We start from the raw sequence: 18238 nt of genomic DNA, 5'->3' as shown, positions 1-18238 counted from the left end.
ATAATCTATACGTTTGCTCATCATCATATTTCAACAGGTTGTGTAACACTAGTGTCGGGGGACACAGAGCAAGAGAAACAGAAACGCAAGAAGCGACTGTGGCGAGACTACGAACGTGAGAAGTATGAGACGTTGTATGACGATCGTGTACTCGTCAATAGAACGAGATTCGCTGCCTGTGACAGATCTAGGGTGCTCTATCTTTTACAGGTACTTTGCCACTTCTAGTTTTCTTAGTTCGAAGTTAAACCCTATTTAGATTCAGTTTAATGCTATTTTTGACCAGTTTTTATTTCCTTTCCAATGAGTAGGTAATGAAAATAAACCTATTGTATAAACGCTAATAACAATAGAATGAAACATCATAATTTCCTGTAAAGATAAAAAACTAAATACTCATTTAGATCTTAGAATTTTTACAGTTTAAGGTTGAAATGTTAACATTAAAGTTCAGGAAATGCATTATCTTGTTACTAAATACATTAAAGCGTATAAAAATCCGAGAAATGAACAAGTGCATCTACCTCTTCGGGTAAATTTACTATCATAATTAACTTAACTTGTATTTTAATCAAAATTAACTCGAAAATGTAGGAAGTATATGACCTTTATATAGAAATTTAGTCAAGGAGACGTAATTAATCAGTGATGTATGTTCAGATACACATCAACTAACACAATAATTTGTTGTAAGGCATATGTAAAAATCATGTTTAAGATAAACGAAAGTAGATAATTAATTTGATATGAAAATACCGAGTATTCTAAGTAATTGAGTGCACACGTATACATTCAAGTGTGGGAGAGTCACGCTTCGCCACGAATGGGCCGGCCCGACCTTAGTGATACCACGGCCTCACAGAAAACTGACATGAAACTACGCTTGCGTTATGTTTAATTGGGTGTCAATTACCCCCTTTCCCAATCTTCCTAATCCCCGATTCTCCAACAACCTTTCAATTCCTTATCCCCAAAAAGCCGACAACGCACTAACGTAACGCCTCTGGTGTTTCGGGTGTCCAATGTCCATGGACGGCGGCGATTGCTTACCATCAAGTGATCCTGCACACACAGCTCGCTTACCGGCTTATAAAAAAAAAACATTTTATGCCTATCGTGTGTATTATACACAAGTTCACATACGCACACACACACACACATGTCTGTGTACACGTATACATCTGTACGTTTTCCAAAATGGCCAACACCATACATTAACTTATAGGCAGTATTTTAATCCTATTTTTGCTTAACGTTTAGATATAACTTATAATAGGTCACATACAGAACATTAAACCAATACTATAGTACCTAAATCTTTGTTTGGAAGGTATATGAAGGGGAATCATAGGTATGCATAATTTATTACATACATTAAAGAAGCAAAAAGGCAATTACTATAAACACAACTTCGACTTGGAAGATTATGAAAGGCCAAAGAAAACCATTATAGGAATAAGTAGAGATGGTTGTATCAACTTAACACTTCAATAGAACCTCGCGTCATATAATTTTAAATTAGTACTCCCATATCTAAAAGGTACCTAAGTCTAATGTATTATTCATCTTTCCATACTAGGTATTGTCGTAAAAATCAAAGCACTAATATCGATAGATGATTAGATTTGATCAGATTTATCTATTAGATATATTAGATTAGACAGTTCCTTAATCGTCTAATTTTGATGATTCATTAGATAGCTACATATCTACTATTAATAAATATTACTCAATTAATTGAAAGATGACATAAATAAGGTGAAATCTATTATAGAATAGCCGTTTCTATAAATTATACTTAAACACAAAATAAGTAGAGTCGACAGAAGATACATTTCATATACCTTACCACCATTTCGTATATCTACTCTAGAGTGATGAAATTCCACTACAGAACGAAATCCACCTTAAAACTTCTTTCAGAACACCACAAGAGCGCAAGAAGCTCTGAAGCGAGCTCCGAAGCCATGCAGTTGGCCTCTAGTAGCGGCGCGGGTACCAAAGACCAATCTGCTGTTGGTGGCTGTGTATAACGATTGCCCGTTCAGGGGCAAACCCGTCAATGACCCTCTTATTAATGAACAGGTAAAGTTTCATTCACGGTTTGGAAAATTTGACGCGCAACGGGTAGCGGGTTAGATTCCCGCACGGAGCAACTCTTTGTGTGATCCACAAATTGTTGTTTCGGGTCTGGGTGTCATGTGTATGTGAACTTGTATGTTTGTAAACGCACCCACGACACAGGAGAAAATCCTAATGAGGGGCAACGTTTACCAATAAGAAATGATTGCATCTTACTTAGAAACAAGGAAATTGCTACGAAGCGGCAACGTTAAATCCGCCTATGGTTTGTGTCTCAGACTATCGTATGACGCAACGTGGGCGGCAGACCTTAATTGTATTCATGTTTTTCAATATTTTCAAAATGTTCGTGTGACTTATATAAAATTATTGATCCCGATACAATATACGACAACGACACATTATACAGTACCTAAAGTGTAGTAAGCCAAACAATCAGAGTTTTCTTAACTAGCTAACAGGAATTCTAGTAAAATCAAACGTGTGTCGCGTAAATTCCGACTCCCGCACACATTCCGAAATATTCACTCGGAAATATCAACTTTGAAAGATAAAATTCCACGTATATCATACGTTTTAATAGATTACATCTCCACACTAATCACAATCTTTTAGTTGATTGCAGCAAATTAATAATCGTTCTTAGAATATTCAACAATTTTCCTTCTGGTGTTGCTACTGTGTTACCAAGATCTACCACGTATGTAAAATTAATTGATTAAAAATCAAGTATAGAAGTGACGGATTTGTAATTTAAATAACACAATCCATTACCTATTTTGCAGGACTTATTTTTGCAATTTTTACCATTAATTTTCAATTCAGAACAAGAGAATTTCAATTTCCTAGAACTTAGGTACCTAATGTTATTATAATTAAGAAATAAATTGAAACTTTTTCCTAAAACCCCGTCGAGGATCTGATAACCAATTTTCTATTTTCCTAGTACCTGGAAGTGGACCCCGACATAAAAGGGTTCCGACAGAGTTCAGCGAGCAAGTTGGCGTGTTGGCGCAACCGAGTGCCGCTACCGTCGCGTCCGCCGCATGTCAAGTGCTACCATCATAACTACGCACGCGTATGAAATTTATTGCCTCGTCAAACATCTTAGCTCCTTAGTTTCATCATTAGCTTTTTCATATTTTTTGTCCTATTTGCCCACTCATCATGACATCGATACTTATGTAGCACTGCAAGTATTTCATCTTATTATGTACTTAGATATGAATTTAATATTCTCAATCTCATGTTTGCAGGAAGCAGGCTACAGGCAATGCGGTCCCTGGCTACCCGACCCTGAGGAAGAAGACGCAGCTTCCAACATCACAGCATCGAACACAATGCTCTCTATCATACTCATCATGTTTCTCATCAAACAACTACATCTACTGCTATAAAACAAACAAATAAAACAACGCCAACACATTTCCATTAACTTGTTTATTTCATAATTTAAAACAAAGATATTTGGTTCGGAAATTATTGTAATACTGGAGACCTGCAAACATCACTAAATTAATGACGCCTGTTCAATAATCTCTTTTTAAAATTTAATTCAATTGAATGATTGAATAAATGGAATGTTAACAAATCGGTCTAAGCTGTTCATGTTCACTGAAGATTTGTATGCCATCCACGATGTTACTGTAAAATCAAAATAATCGATTATCTTAGTCATCGATATATTTAATCGATAGTTAGCGCATCAGTGAACAATCACAGCTATCTTCCGGAAACGATAATTATGAGTTACATTTTTTAATAAATTAGACGAAAACATTATAACTATTCATGCCTATCTAATAAATGAAACACGTTAATGAAAAGTTACTCTCGAATTTATTGCTTGTTGCGTCTGAAATGTGAAATAAATATTATTAAATCATTGTGAGTTTTAATTCGTTTCTTTTACAAAACTTTCTTTGAAAACTCCAGACTAATGGGTTGTGAGAGACGTCCGTATAACGGCCGCCATTTTATGTATTATCGAACAGATGTTCAGTTTTGAAATAAAGTTTAGTTCGTCTAGAATAAATGAAATAAATAAATGGAAGTTACGTTTGAACGTCCTAACTACAGATACTTGCATCCCCAACATGATCAACGAGCAAGCACTGTTGCTGTCAATGTTCCGTTATTTTACCACTAAATATTATACACGTGCTATTTAACTTACAACCCTGAAAGTCAGACTATTTAATGTTCTATTTTCTTTCATACGATCTGCCTACAAACATTTTCATGAAACAAAATAACACGGCGATGTTAGAAAAAAGGGTAAAATATCAATTTCTTATTAATTATACTCTAAAGACATCTTATTAATACGAATAATCTTACTGCTCCATAATCTTATTAGACAAAAATATAATATAGCTAGATGTTCTTGTATTACTTCTTTATATTGAACTTTAATATCTCAAGTTGTAAGTCAACTGATATCTTTAATATATTGAGCTTGAACATCTACACTGCCACTTCTGACTCACTAAATGATAACAATCACATTTTCATTTACTTGGCTTTCTTTGGTTAACCTTAGAAACATCGGGTGGAATGGACATTCCTCAAATAATCCATTGCATCGAATGTATTGCAAATAACTGTAGTTCATAAAACAATTATTTATAAGAAATCTACGTTTGAAAAGTTCGAATCATTTTTTTTAGAATTTGACGCATCAATCAATTTAAGAAACGCTACTCTGTGTAGTTCGTTCCACATGTACTTAGTTCCAGAATATAGTATACAAGGGAATATGTTTTTGGTACTCGAAATAAGAATTCTGTCAATAAATCAAGTATCAACAAAAGTAAGCTCCATGAAAATTACGTATTGCGGGTAACTTATAACAAAATCTTTTTTTAATTTCCAAATACTTTTTTCATTTCTATAGCCTGAACAAGCACGTTAAGTTACGCATTTATCCTGCTACACACTGCTTGAATGATGTCGTAACACACGGAGCCACAAAACAAAGTACATGCAGAACGCACTACACATTACATTTAATTCGATGATACTAAAATATATCGCACTAGATCTGCATTACAATCGCTAGCAGAAACCTAGAAAGTACTACTATAAATGAAACATTACAAACAAACTGTAAAATTAATGCAGATCTAATACCAAAGTACTTAAGTGTAAAGGTTTGTCGTTCTCTTAGTGTTAACATCAAATGTTATCTGTATTGCAGTGTAAGGCATTCATTGATCAGGGCATCTCATTGAATGACGTCACAATCTTACTCCGTACCATTGGCAATAGAGAATTATTGATAGGGCGCTGAAGATTGGAGAATCGGTGGGAAAATAAATACATCACAAATGTAGTCTTTTCTAGAAATGACAATCGTAACATGAAATTTACGTCTTTTATTCCTGGAATGGGTAAGCAGAGATGCACATATTTAATGCAACTTATGCGACCTGTGCTCGGCAGTCGCTGTTGCGACTGACAGTAAGACTGAAATAAATTGTATATAGTCATCCAGACAGTGATGTCATCGTATTCTGTTTCCTAATATTACAGAAACAAGGTCTAATCTTCCTTGTACGGAGTAGATTGTAACACCACACTTGTAACATACAATATCTATAACACTACAAACTCTTTTTACCTCTGTCAGTTCTTTTTTGGCACTATGTAACCTATGAAAATATTCAAAACTAGTTCTTTGATTTATATTTGAACAGGAAATTTCGATCAATTTGTGACAATCCTATTATATTAGTAAAATACTGTCATTATTACATAGATATACTTACATCTAATGTCAAATAATATTTTTGGTTTAGAATAATAAATAAAAAACCAATGGTTCGACGTATTGTTTTGGCCGTGAAGTTTACCTTTAAGAAATAATAAAAATGCTGTATTGCAATCAGGTTTAAAATTTTACCTGACTAAACAAGCCAAATTATTCTTAGTCCGATAGCTGTCTCCATTCATACGACATTTCCAAACACCACAGCCAACACAATACAGATACAAATTAATTATAAAACATAATACACATAAAACGTAACAAATCTTTGGTATTTAATACATAGGCGAAGTGCATTAGGCAAACAAATATTAATAATATTAATTCATTAACAACATAAGAACACATTACATGTGCAAACTATAAATATAAATAATAACACTGGTATGTGCACATTTGTAAAATAAACTTAATATCATCAAAGGAATGTCAAAACAATAAAAGTAAAGTAAATAAGTTAATTGTATAGTTGTTTGGTTTCCTTAACAAATAATAAGGTACTGTCAAAGAATGTAAACATTTTAATGTAAAAATTATCTTGCTTCATAAGCAACTTAGAACGAGACAAGTCTAAATTGTAACTAGCACTAACTATAGAATAAAATTAGCCATCTTTAAAAAAATATTGGCATAATTTACTATTAACTTTTACTTCGTAAAATAAAGAAGTGAAGATTTTAATAAAAATCTAATAATACATTTTGAAACTTACGACAAACGATTTAAACGCGAGTTTTTACACCCGCTACACGAGATACTTCTAACGGTGAGATGGGTGACTAACCACCAGCCATATCCTAATATTCGAGCTCCTACCTAATTTTGCCAACATTTACAGATTTACTCCAATCCTTACCCAACATATTACACCCGAGTATGTTAGAAGTATTTCGCTGTAGAACAAGTAATTAACGAATAGAGAGACACTGGTGCTGAATGATAATGTCTCAATCGGGCAACAGGAGGATGGGGAGGTTTATGTTCAGCACAGAATATCTTGAGGCTGATATGATAATGAGTCCTCCATTAGTTAACTACCCGCCAAGGTTTGGTAATTAGTTGTGTGTGACGTAGCTGTGCGTTATCGAGGTTGTGAGCGTGTCTACTCCTCCTCGGACTCGGAGTCGGAGTCAGGGATCGTGTTGAACCAGTTCTCCCAGTTAGACGGGGGACCCATCACTGTTCGACTGTGAAACGAAAACAATATATTTTATAGACATTGACTTTAAGGACACATTTGTCACTATTATTAGTTTTCAAGCAGCTTTAGGTATAAATGATAAGCTTCTGTTCATGTCTATTGAGGCAATTACAATGGGCCTTTATTTCAATCTCCCATTGTCATTTGCATAATTCAACCTGAGTCAAGTTCATCACGGTAATCAGAAATATTGTAAAAGTTCGAATGTAAGGTAAGGTCATCTAAAAATTTCGAAGTCCCGGCTCGGAATCAGGATTTGGGACTTTGGAACGTGCCGTTTTTAGTGTGACACTACCTCACGTCTCACGCAGGGCGGGAGGAGTCAGTCGACAAATAAGATGTATAGGCTGAGTACGTACGGTTGCTTGGTGACGGGCTGCGGCAGCGTGGCGGTGGCGGGCGGCGGCGCGGGCGCGGGCGGCGCGCGGCGCTGCAGCGTCTGCGTGCCCCCGCCGCACAGCGCGCCACCCTCCCACCCCTCCTCCAGCACCCATCTGGACACAACGCCCACTTAGTATACGGTATACACAATGCAAATCATTCTACATACTATCAGATTGTTCGATAAGTTACCTGCTGGGGTTGTGAAATGATAAACTCAGAAATGTAACAAATACTTTCGGTTACGATTTTCGGTAGTCCGCCGAAAGATTTTTGTTATCTTAGTGGCATACAATTGTAACATTCTTTGTAAAGTAGTTTTACCTGGAGCTGCTGGCGGACTTGCAGTTCTCGCACTCGCTGCGGTAGTCGTCCGCGTCCTCCGCGCCCGGGGCCGAGCCCTCGTAGCTACACACGCACGACGGCTGCAAACGTACGCATTGACAAACCATTATCGCCACAACTTGTACAAAAGACGTAATATAATGTCAAGTCAATGTAGACAGAATACATGGGGCGTCACAAACATTTAAATAATGTAATCCATTATTTAATAATATGTACGTTTGGTCAAAGCAAAATTGAAACGTTAAGTATTAAACATCTGCATTCCATAATGTATATAAAACATAAACCTCAGCTTACCTTGTCGACGGTGAGTGGCAGCGTGGGTTGCGGCGCGGGCGGCGCGGGCGCGGCGGCGGGCGGGGCGTGGGCGCCGCGCGCGTGCCCACTGTGCTGAGTATGCTGGCTGTGCTGCGTGTGCTGCGTGTGCTGAGTGTGCTGAGTGTGCTGTGTATGCTGTGCATGCGGTGCGGGCGGGGCGGGGTCTGCGGCCCGCTCAGCGCCCACGTTTTGTTCCTCGCTATGCGTGCGTCCCCGCCATCCTGTACTACCGCTCAGCCGGGCCTGGCTCCTGCAACATTTACCAACACTTATATTATTATACACAAAATCCACAGATATCCCAAAAGAGCCCATTACCTTATTGCTTTCTTAAAGTCATCAATTCTTCAAGTAGTAAATACAAAAGAAGCTGTATAATTAAAAAGACTTACGTATCCACATCGACTGGTTCGATGTTCCTCGTGATATCGTTAGCTGAAGCAAGGTTGAGGTTCCTGGGCATGCTGCGGCCAGTGTCGGCGTTGTGTCGGTTGTTGTCGCTGGGCTTGTGGAAGGAGCGACGGATCTCGTTGTGTAGGGAGCGGTCGGCGCGGTTGAAGCCAGATATAGGCGTGTCTAGTAACGTCGCGTCCACTGCCGTCGATATACGGGGGATAGTGCGGTGGCTGGAATGTTCATGTTATTTTATTTATACTTTATGCTAATTAAAATTGTACTTACACAAACTCAATGGGACATGCATAACTTATTATTATTGGTTTCTTTGTAATTTACTTTAATGGGAGCTAAAGAATGCATGGATTGTAATAGCTTGCATTCTGTAGTTTCATTTGCATACAGGTTTTAAGACGTGTATGTACATTTTTTCAAGCATTACGATTGTTTTTACCGCTTAGTTCCTTTGTACTTCAGTGTTTTATACAAATATGTCCGATTTTTCGAATGATACATACAGTGAGGTATGTACGTTGGCAGTGTTGGTGTAGAAGCCGGGCACGTTGTGGGGTCGCTCGTGGTCTGGTTCCCGCTGCAGCACGGACAGTAGCCCGCGGTTACTGATCGCGCCCAGCGACCCCGTCAGACGGATCGCGCTCGGAAACCCCACCACTGTGCAACAAAAACAACGTCCATATTATTAAATCAGTAAATAAATATCTACATTTTCTAATAGGTAGACAACTCTGAATTGATTTGTAGATATATTAAAATCCAGACAATGTAAAATGGGAGAACTACATAAGCTTAAAAAGAATTTTCCTGACGATTCATTCAAATCAAAATACATACTGCCGAATCCGGTGTCATCTTATCATCTAACTTAAATTGCAAGATATTGGTGAGTCAAAGTTTTATTTTGTTGTTGTTGCCTATGTAGTACGTATTTACATAAATAAATACCATTTCACCACTTTTCATGTCATCGACAATCAAATAGCTAAAAGTTATCAACATTCCAATAGGAGAAACATGACTATAGTACAACATGTGTATACTTAACATTCACACCTTTACCTATCCCGAATAGCCACAAGAATGTGATGTCATCCACTCATATATTATGTTATCGTTACGACTCGGTTAGCAAACGAATGATCTCATTACTCCATCCTAACATCTATTCCCAATGCACTTGTTATTATTATACATTCTCACTCAAAATATAAACAAAATACTATTGAATGTCTTATTATTACGGTTACGCAACTACAATCATGTTATTCTTTTATTACGACACTTGCATAGTATCTCGTATTTCGTAACTAGTACTATTACCGCCTATTGTGTCTCCGAAAAAATCCGACAATTAAACAATACCGCTTTGTGTTTTCTGTGTCTATTGAAATTGTGTAACTTATAGAATGCTTTCCCTTTAATCACAATGTCAATGGAATCATGGACGATAAGTTCATACTAATATCAGAATTACGAAAGTCTGTTTATCTATTTTTCAATCTTTACAGTATTATGGTAAGGTATGGTACTTACTGTTAGGTGCGAGAGGATGGTGAGTCATGGCGGCAGGCTCGCGGTTGTCCTGCTGGTGCACTGGCTGCAGCAGTGGCGCGTTGTAGCAGTTCTGGGTGTTGGCGATCTATGGAATGTTAGGGCAACATTCTTAATTTATCTCGAGATTAAAGAATACAAGCTGCTAAAAGAATACTACGCAAATGTAGTCCAAGCATTGTCAAGGATGAATCATAAACCAAATGAAACGGTACTATGTAGATACTGATCAAACATGCAAAAGAACGTCAAAATCTGTTAGAGTTTACGAGAAATTATACCATACTTTCGTCTTACATGGAGGAGTGAAAGGAAGGTAGGAAGGTCTTTGCCATTAGTACGGAATTTTTAGACGGACTACGGACGGACCCATAAATTTTTGCACATTAGGTACTAATATTAAAAATTCTGCCTAAAGTGACCATTTTATGCGGACAAAGTTATAATTATATGCCTGTGTCATAGTTCAAACTCCTTCATTTCCCTTCATTATCGAGAGCCTTGCGAGCTGACATTTACATGTATGTCGCGTACGATAATAGCGTCCCACGCCTTTATAAGGCTGCTTACAGATAAACGGACACGCGTAGGCGGGAACTGAGACTTATAAGTACATTGATATGTAGCTTTTTATCTCAATCAGTAGTCTGTCAGTAAATGTGTACTAAGCCTTAAAAATACTGGGATATTTAGATGTTTCCTACAAATGAAATCGAACCTTTTAACTTACTTTTTTGTATTATGTTCACATTACATCCCTAAATACACTATTTTTTACATGTTGTTTTACATTAGTTACATGACAGAATAAGATAGGTGAAACACAATAAAATGCTCATATGATATTTTTAAACAACAGTTAGTATAATAATTTCACTGAGTCTCGAAACTATTGTTCTAACCTACTCTGTTACTACTAGACATTTAAGAACGGTAAATATTTTTATAGAAGTGCTATTTTAGTAGCGAATAGCCAACTTATCATATATAGGTCTCATAAACATACATGCAAAAAGAGAAAAAGAGTTAGTTAATAATAGAAAATTCTACTTTAGTACATACATACATGCATAAACTCACGCCTTCATCCGCTAGGGGTGGGGCAGTGTCTACTTGTATCTAGGTGTAGGTTAAATAAAGTCATACATAATATGTGACCTGTGTGACGGGCCGCGGTACGTTGACGTATCCGTGTCCGGCGCACGACACGTCGTCCGGCCGAGACATTGTCTCCACCGTCGCAGGGTACGTGCGGTGGTATGATGTCTCGTTCGATACTCTGTAAACAAGTCCATAGGGGCTTTTGAGTCATTGACACACTAGGACACGCACTCCATTAACAATGTAACCAAGAATTGTATTGTAAACCTGATTGAAAAAAAGTAACATACGGAGTTTCTTGCTCGTTCTTCTTTATAGGAATCTACACTTTGGGACGAGCAAATAGAGCAACTAGAGGACTGACCGACAGACAGACCTTTTGTTTTTTTTTTCTATATTGTTATATTTGCTTTGACTTTAACTTTGATTAGCTGAGTAACTAATGCTCGTCCAATATAACGATTTCTTTAAATAGTTTTGAATTTTATCTATAAAGAGAATCTTTAAATAACAAAATATAAACTTGGCACGATCTTGATTCAAAATGTATTTTGTAAGAGACTAGAAACTGTTTTAGATGATCGAGTATTAAAAAAATTACAGACAACACAAGTACTTGTTAATCTGTTTGGTACACTTTACCCAAATAACTACAAAAAATATGTTCTGTGTCATTAGCGCATTTACATACACAAATAATGTGGTAGTATGTACCGTACCTCATGTTATCAGGGCGACATTGAGCGATGGCTTCGTCATAGGGTGGCGGCGCTTCTCCTCGAGGCAGATAGTTACTGGGCGGCTTCCACGCGGCCAGCGCAGTCTCACACGTACCGCCCATGTAGCCCATACTGCCACTGATGTATCTATAAACACACAAAGATATGTAGATGTAAGTACACATTTAATACATTGACTGCCAACAAAAGTGAATTGAAGGCGAATCCTCCGCTAGCGCCGGTCATTTTTGCCCCCCATGGCGTTTAATGTGTTAAATATGGGCGAGTGGAAGAGGGCAACCAATGAAAGGACTGTGTGAGGAATGTTACGAAAGAAAATCTGTAATGTGATAACATCTGACAAGGGACAATGATATTCATTGAATAGCTCTCACATAACTTAAGGGCATAAGATTATTTTATTAAAATAGGGCTGTACTTTCCCAAATTTGTGTTAAGAAGAGTTTGGGATAAGAATATGAACAAACTGACTTAGAATACATAATTAGGTATGTAGATTCTATCTAACATCCTTCTACTAATTATATCGAACGTATATTCATGTTATTATAGCAGGTAGGTAGCTACATGGTATTGTCTGTGTCTAGGTACCATAAATGGGATGGCGTGACACAATAACTGTTGTCTAACGAATCGACAAACAAGCTCGTCACACACATGGCTGTGTAACTTCGCCTGATAATTTGTGAAGTCAATACGTTTACATATAAATTCGAGGGCCATTCTGAAATGGTAGTCCAAGGGTACGGTTTTCATTCGTATAATGTAGTAATTTAAAGGCACCTTTTAACGCTCAGACACAAGAGCGATCATTATGCAAAAATAATTCCTTGACTTAACTTTGAATAGTTAAATAGAGCACAACTTGCTATACTTTAGGGAAAGACGGGACACCATATGAGGATATCATTTAATTATTTTACTATTATTTATCGACTATTGCTTCCATTCCAAATCTAGTCATAAAAAAGATACGATCGAATTGAGAACCTTCTCCTTTTTTGAAGTCGGTTAAAAATAATCATAAATGTTTTCACCGTTCACGCACTCACTCGTACGGACAGCATAAAACATTTCAACTAGGTACTCGTGAGTCATGACAGTTCGTCAGTTAGATCTAATTGCGACAATTAAGTTGTATGGCAACGGTACCCGGTAACTTGCAGTACATATTAATTACCTACAAGGACGTCAAGTGATGTGTTACACAACTACCTAATCTGCGATATCCGCTGCAAGACGCAATAAAACATAGTAGGCAGTTAGTTTCATATTGCGATTATTTTTTTCACGTATAGACGTGTGTTACATACGCATGATTAAATCCTTTGCCACAGCAAAGCACAAATTGCACACAATTGGAGAGTTTACATTCTTATTTGTTTATTTCATATTACGACGTTTCCACCAGCGTTTCAACCCTTAGCTTTATTGTGACCTTGATCACCCACTATGTAACACGAATAAACAGACGCGGTTACTGACTTCGTAGGCTTATGATTTGGATTAAGTGCCTCATTTTGTAACCAAAGGCCTTATTCCTATAACTCGGTCTTTGTTGACTTAATGATGTTTATTATTTTCTTATACATGTGTAATTTGTTTTTCTTCAAATAGACATATCTCTTTTTGACAAAAACATATTGACGTCTTACGATTCTTATAAGAAACATATTAAGAGTCTTATAAGAAAAGATAACATTTTGACGAGATTGTAACGAGAAATTTGGAAAAATTATTACACATTCCTAATTTCCTGAAAAATCGATTAGTGCCTATAGGTACTAATCGATTAATGAGACTTTTATAATGACTACAACTACTACAATATAAATTAACGTAAATACATGATAAAATAAAACTGCTAAGACATACCCAATGCTAGTTAAGCTCCTCTGGTCATCAGCATGAGGTGGGCGGCGTCGCTTCTGCTTCCTAACGCGGTACACGACCAGCGCGACCGTCAGGAGGACTACGGCGGCTGCGCCCCCGGCCGCCATGCGGACATTGGCCTCCGCCCCTTCCGCGGGCTTCACGACGTCGTCCAAACAAATGAACTCACAACATGTGTTGCCCACGCGGAAAGATCGGCAATCCTGCGTGAAAATCGTAAAAAAATATATTTCGCTTTAATTTCAATTATCTTTTAACATCTGTTGGATTCTCTAATAGGATAAATAGACAATTAACCAGATTTTTTTATATACAGGGTGTATTTTTAAAAACGAGACGCATTCAAGGAGGTGACTCGGCTATCGATTCTGAGTCCAAATCAATAAAAAAAATGGGATTTTTTTTTTTTTTTTGTAAAATTCGCAAATCCGTAAGTGAGAACTACGCCTATCACATTTCGAACGTTATGTAACTAGCTTAAAACGCGGCATTACACGCACACAAACTCAAACACGTATTTGACATTATTACCAATTCCCTAAAATTCCAATAAGAAACGCGAACGCACCACAAGCTCCGCCCCCAGCACCCTCACCCTGTGGCGCGCACGCACACGCATTCAGTTTATGTTTTGGCACTGCCGGTGGCAGTCGCTTGCGAAATTTCTTATGCATGACCTTGAACTCCCGTCTTATTAATTATCAAAGTTTAGTGTTTATGATGATAACAGACACTTAGTCTAGGTAGTTTACTTTCCCGCCACCGGTAGAAAAATTCTCCGTCGAGTTATTCAAATGTTCGTCTTAACCAGAAAATACCTACACAGGCATGACAATTACGTATGCTGACTATTACCCAGTGACTGTAAGAAGTTTAGTGCTTGAAACACATTCAAAATAAGTGTCTTAGTGTTACAATAGTCAATCAGTGACGTAGTGCATACCTATGTTACTGTGCATAGGTAGATTACGAAGACGAACAAAATCTCCGGACTCCGAGTGACACAGGTAGATATTTATGTAATTTATTTACTTGTACATTCCGTCCCTAAGGATACCCACTGGCCCATTACTAAGTTTGAAATTGTTTATTAGTTACACCAATAGGAAACGCATTTAGTATGTACTTATTACGAATCAGCTGATCAGCTGGTAACTATCGTAGGTATGTATGCGGAATATCAATGCATAAATAGGAAAGACAAATCCGCCCCTAAGGCTACCCACTGACCGACAATTTTATAATCCACCGATTTAAAACACGAATAAACATTTGGACACTTACCTACTCGTACAATGCGTATTTTGATATTAACTTTCAAATTACATTAGTAGTTTTGGCTCTCTAAATATCAATTTTTACATAACTACTGAATTCACATAACTACGTCTTACCCAGACCCGATACAACAAATTGTGGATTAGGTACTTATACAGAGTTGTTCCATGCTGGAATCGAACCCGCGACTCGTTATGGTATCGGTTGTTGCCCGCCACTGCGATATTCTGATTAAATAGCTAGACCGCTAGCAGAAACTAGTTTATTTTAGATCGGATTAAGAACGCATCAATAGGATCGATGAATTCAAAGAAATTGTTTCAACACACAAAAATGAAACAAACAGCTGAGCGATATTCAGCAGGATTGCAATAAGACGTAATAAGTAAATCATTACTTAACTAGTACCTACGATGAATCAGCTGATAACTACCGCAGGAACATACATGAAATGATAATAAGTAGGTAAGTAGTATACTAATTGTTAGAAATTAGTTAGGCAATAACAAACTAACAATAAAGTAGGTGATAGGTACGTAGTACGTACGTAGGTTATGCGGATGAAACCATTTTTAGATTTAAAACTTTGAACTGAATGTATCTAGGTAGACAGAATACGTTAGTAAACTACTTATCTAACATCACGCCCGCAAACAGCTGAGCGCTTGGACTACCTACCTACTTACCTATGTGTGTTTATTATCCCGATCTTACGATTCTAAGTTTGAAATTGGTTGTTTTACGTATTCAGCAGGATGCCAATAAAATTTAATTAATACATCATAATTCATTAGCTATTATGAATCAACTGATAAATACTGTACCTATGGCGCAGAATAATAAGTAAACTTATAGTCAGTTACTAATTAATGGTTAATAGTAACGACTTAATTCAAATAGGAAACAAAATTTTACATCATTCGATTTAAAACACGAATAAAACTTTGGGTTGAACTTACCTACGTACAATGTGTTTGTTGATATTAGTTAGTAGGTAGTGGTACCTAAGATTATGCTCGCAAACAGCTGAGCGTTTGGATTAGATCCCTACCTACCTTTTCGTAGCGATGTGTTTTCATAATTCAGACCTTAAATAACTAAGTTTTAAATTATTAGTATCCAACAGGATTGCAATAAAACGTAATAAGTAAATCATTAGGTACGTAGTGTTATGAATCAGCTGATACCTACGTTTTCTTTGAAGATACGAGTACTACTTTCATTGATTGTTTCTGCACTTTAAGATAATTGAAAATGTGTTAACAATCAAATCATTAATGTATGTTGGAGATTATTTTTTTTCGCTTTCTAACTGCCTACTTCTCGCGTAGCCCCGCCCACTCACCTTCGACGCTGTCTTGTTACGCTGTGTGCGTGACATGTTGGGCGATTCTGAAATATTCAGAATCGCCGGTGACGAATTATTCTGAAAGACGGCCAATCTTAAATAATTTATTATAGCTGTGTTTTTAACTATTGGCCAGTTGACCTTATTTTAAATTTAACATTTTTTACTTCCGTAACATGCTCCCGAGTTCTGTCATGGTTTCAAATCTGCACCCTGTATATATACATAAATGCAATATCACGCCTTTTCTTCCCGAAGGGGTAGGCAGACATGTACATTAAGGTGCCACTAACAATGTACACCCATTTTTTACTAACTATTTGTGTTAAGAGTGCCATGTAATAGGGGGTAAGCCTATTGCCATATACATAGCACAATTCCAGACTCCTTTTTTAATGATAAAATCAGTTCTATATCTATATTCCCAGTGTATTTCTATACTTGTAACACATTTTATTATGTTTGTAAAAAATTAAGGGCAGTTGACTCTGTGGTTGACTGTTGACATAACTGGGTTATTTTGCAAGCATTTGTAATCAAAGTGCAATCAACTATCAAAACAAAAGGCAGGAAATGGAGTCAGTAACAGTCACTCTTTGTTTGTTAAAAAGATATTGCAAAATATTTGAAGTATCTATGGACTTCAGTGAGTACTAAATAACAATAGATAAATAAGGAAAAGTGTACAAACCTTTCTTTTTAATTATGTTATAATAAATTAAATTATCCTTATATGCTCATTTATTTCTTACATGATTTGTCATGTGTACAATTGAATCATGTAATTACATTGAATGTAGGTACATAATATGGAGTCCAACAAAAATATTTTATTCTTGGTACATTGTACCATCTGGCATGCAAAAAAAATATGATAGCTCTAAATTTTTTAATTAAAAAATAGGAGTTTATTGGCATGCATAAGTAGTTATTTCTTTTTATCTGTAATTTATTTTGATATCATGACAACATTTCTATAATTTAAAAAATATTTTGAATAATTCTGAACCATGTTTCTTTGATATATTATTTAATAATGATTTTTATTTTATTTTGATATATGTATAGAACTTTAAATAGGAAAATAATTCAGATCTGTAAGACACTACACTAGAGTAAAGGAGAAGAAATTTGTAACTCCTATATTTATATTAAGTATATTGTATGGAAAATAAAATAGGAAAGATATTTTTTTACATTTGTTTTAATTTATAAAATCTGCATTTGCATTTTTATATGAAACAACAAGTTGTATGGCTTTAATGTATGAGTATTGCCAATTTGATACTATTGATAGCTAAATAAAATAAAGTAACACTATATTGGCTCACCTGAGGCGGTGAACATAGGACCGCCTTGCACACTTTGGGCAATCCATTGTCACAAACGCACAGAGTACAAGTATCTGGGCCAGGCACATAATGAAGTCCGTGGGAAATCAACCGACCGCGCAAATCTGTACATTGCTCCTGAGCCGCTACACCTGCAATTAACATCACACAATACATCCAGGCCACTAGCACCACATTCATAAATGCCATAGTTCATCACCAATTTATAAATAAAATAATTACTGAAGAAGTGTAAACTCGATAAACACAGCACAGCCTTGACAAGCATCATGTATTTTTAATTCAATCAAATCTCATTTAAAACCGTACGACTCATTTTTGTTACAGAACTTTTGTCTTATTTTATAATCGATATTCACTCGTCGGGTTAGCCGTACAAAATCTTTTTGATCATGCGTCTTGGCTGTTTTGGTCTGCTTTGCGTTTGCGTACATCTGTCAGAATGTCAGATCATTCATGTCA

At 36.5% G+C, this 18238-nt stretch overlaps 2 protein-coding genes across 5 annotated transcripts in view; one reads left to right on the top strand and one right to left on the bottom strand.

Moving 5' to 3' along the window:
• Window positions 1-3967, top strand: part of LOC118274041 (voltage-dependent calcium channel subunit alpha-2/delta-3) — a 21023-nt gene extending 17056 nt beyond the window's left edge. For both annotated transcript variants that reach the window (XM_050707768.1, XM_050707769.1), the window contains exons 23-26: window positions 38-210; window positions 1924-2085; window positions 3029-3160; window positions 3339-3967. In XM_050707768.1, coding sequence (XP_050563725.1) covers window positions 38-210; window positions 1924-2085; window positions 3029-3160; window positions 3339-3479 — 608 coding nt within the window. In that variant the 3' untranslated portion in view covers window positions 3480-3967. The remainder of the gene's footprint in view (window positions 1-37; window positions 211-1923; window positions 2086-3028; window positions 3161-3338) is intronic.
• LOC118274042 (uncharacterized) lies at window positions 3504-18238 on the bottom strand. 3 transcript variants are annotated; one of them, XM_050707770.1, is made up of 12 exons: window positions 17999-18238; window positions 17756-17907; window positions 13781-14001; window positions 11885-12031; window positions 11211-11343; window positions 10047-10152; window positions 9014-9167; window positions 8492-8725; window positions 8079-8349; window positions 7758-7858; window positions 7412-7546; window positions 3504-7038 (listed from the first exon to the last, which is right to left on the bottom strand). In XM_050707770.1, the coding sequence occupies exons 1-12, from the start codon at window positions 18045-18047 to the stop codon at window positions 6954-6956; spliced, it is 1788 nt and encodes a 595-aa protein (XP_050563727.1). In that variant the 5' UTR covers window positions 18048-18238; the 3' UTR covers window positions 3504-6953. The 3 variants fall into 3 exon arrangements, with proteins under 3 accessions (XP_050563727.1, XP_050563728.1, XP_050563729.1); XM_050707771.1 differs by having other exon boundaries at window positions 11223-11343; XM_050707772.1 differs by lacking the exons at window positions 3504-7038; window positions 7412-7546 and having other exon boundaries at window positions 7754-7858.

The sequence above is a fragment of the Spodoptera frugiperda genome, chromosome 3, assembly GCF_023101765.2.
Source record: "Spodoptera frugiperda isolate SF20-4 chromosome 3, AGI-APGP_CSIRO_Sfru_2.0, whole genome shotgun sequence".
Lineage (NCBI taxonomy): Eukaryota > Metazoa > Arthropoda > Insecta > Lepidoptera > Noctuidae > Spodoptera > Spodoptera frugiperda.
The sequence above is the reverse complement of the archived record's forward strand: the minus strand, read 5'-3'. Positions and strand labels throughout refer to the sequence as shown.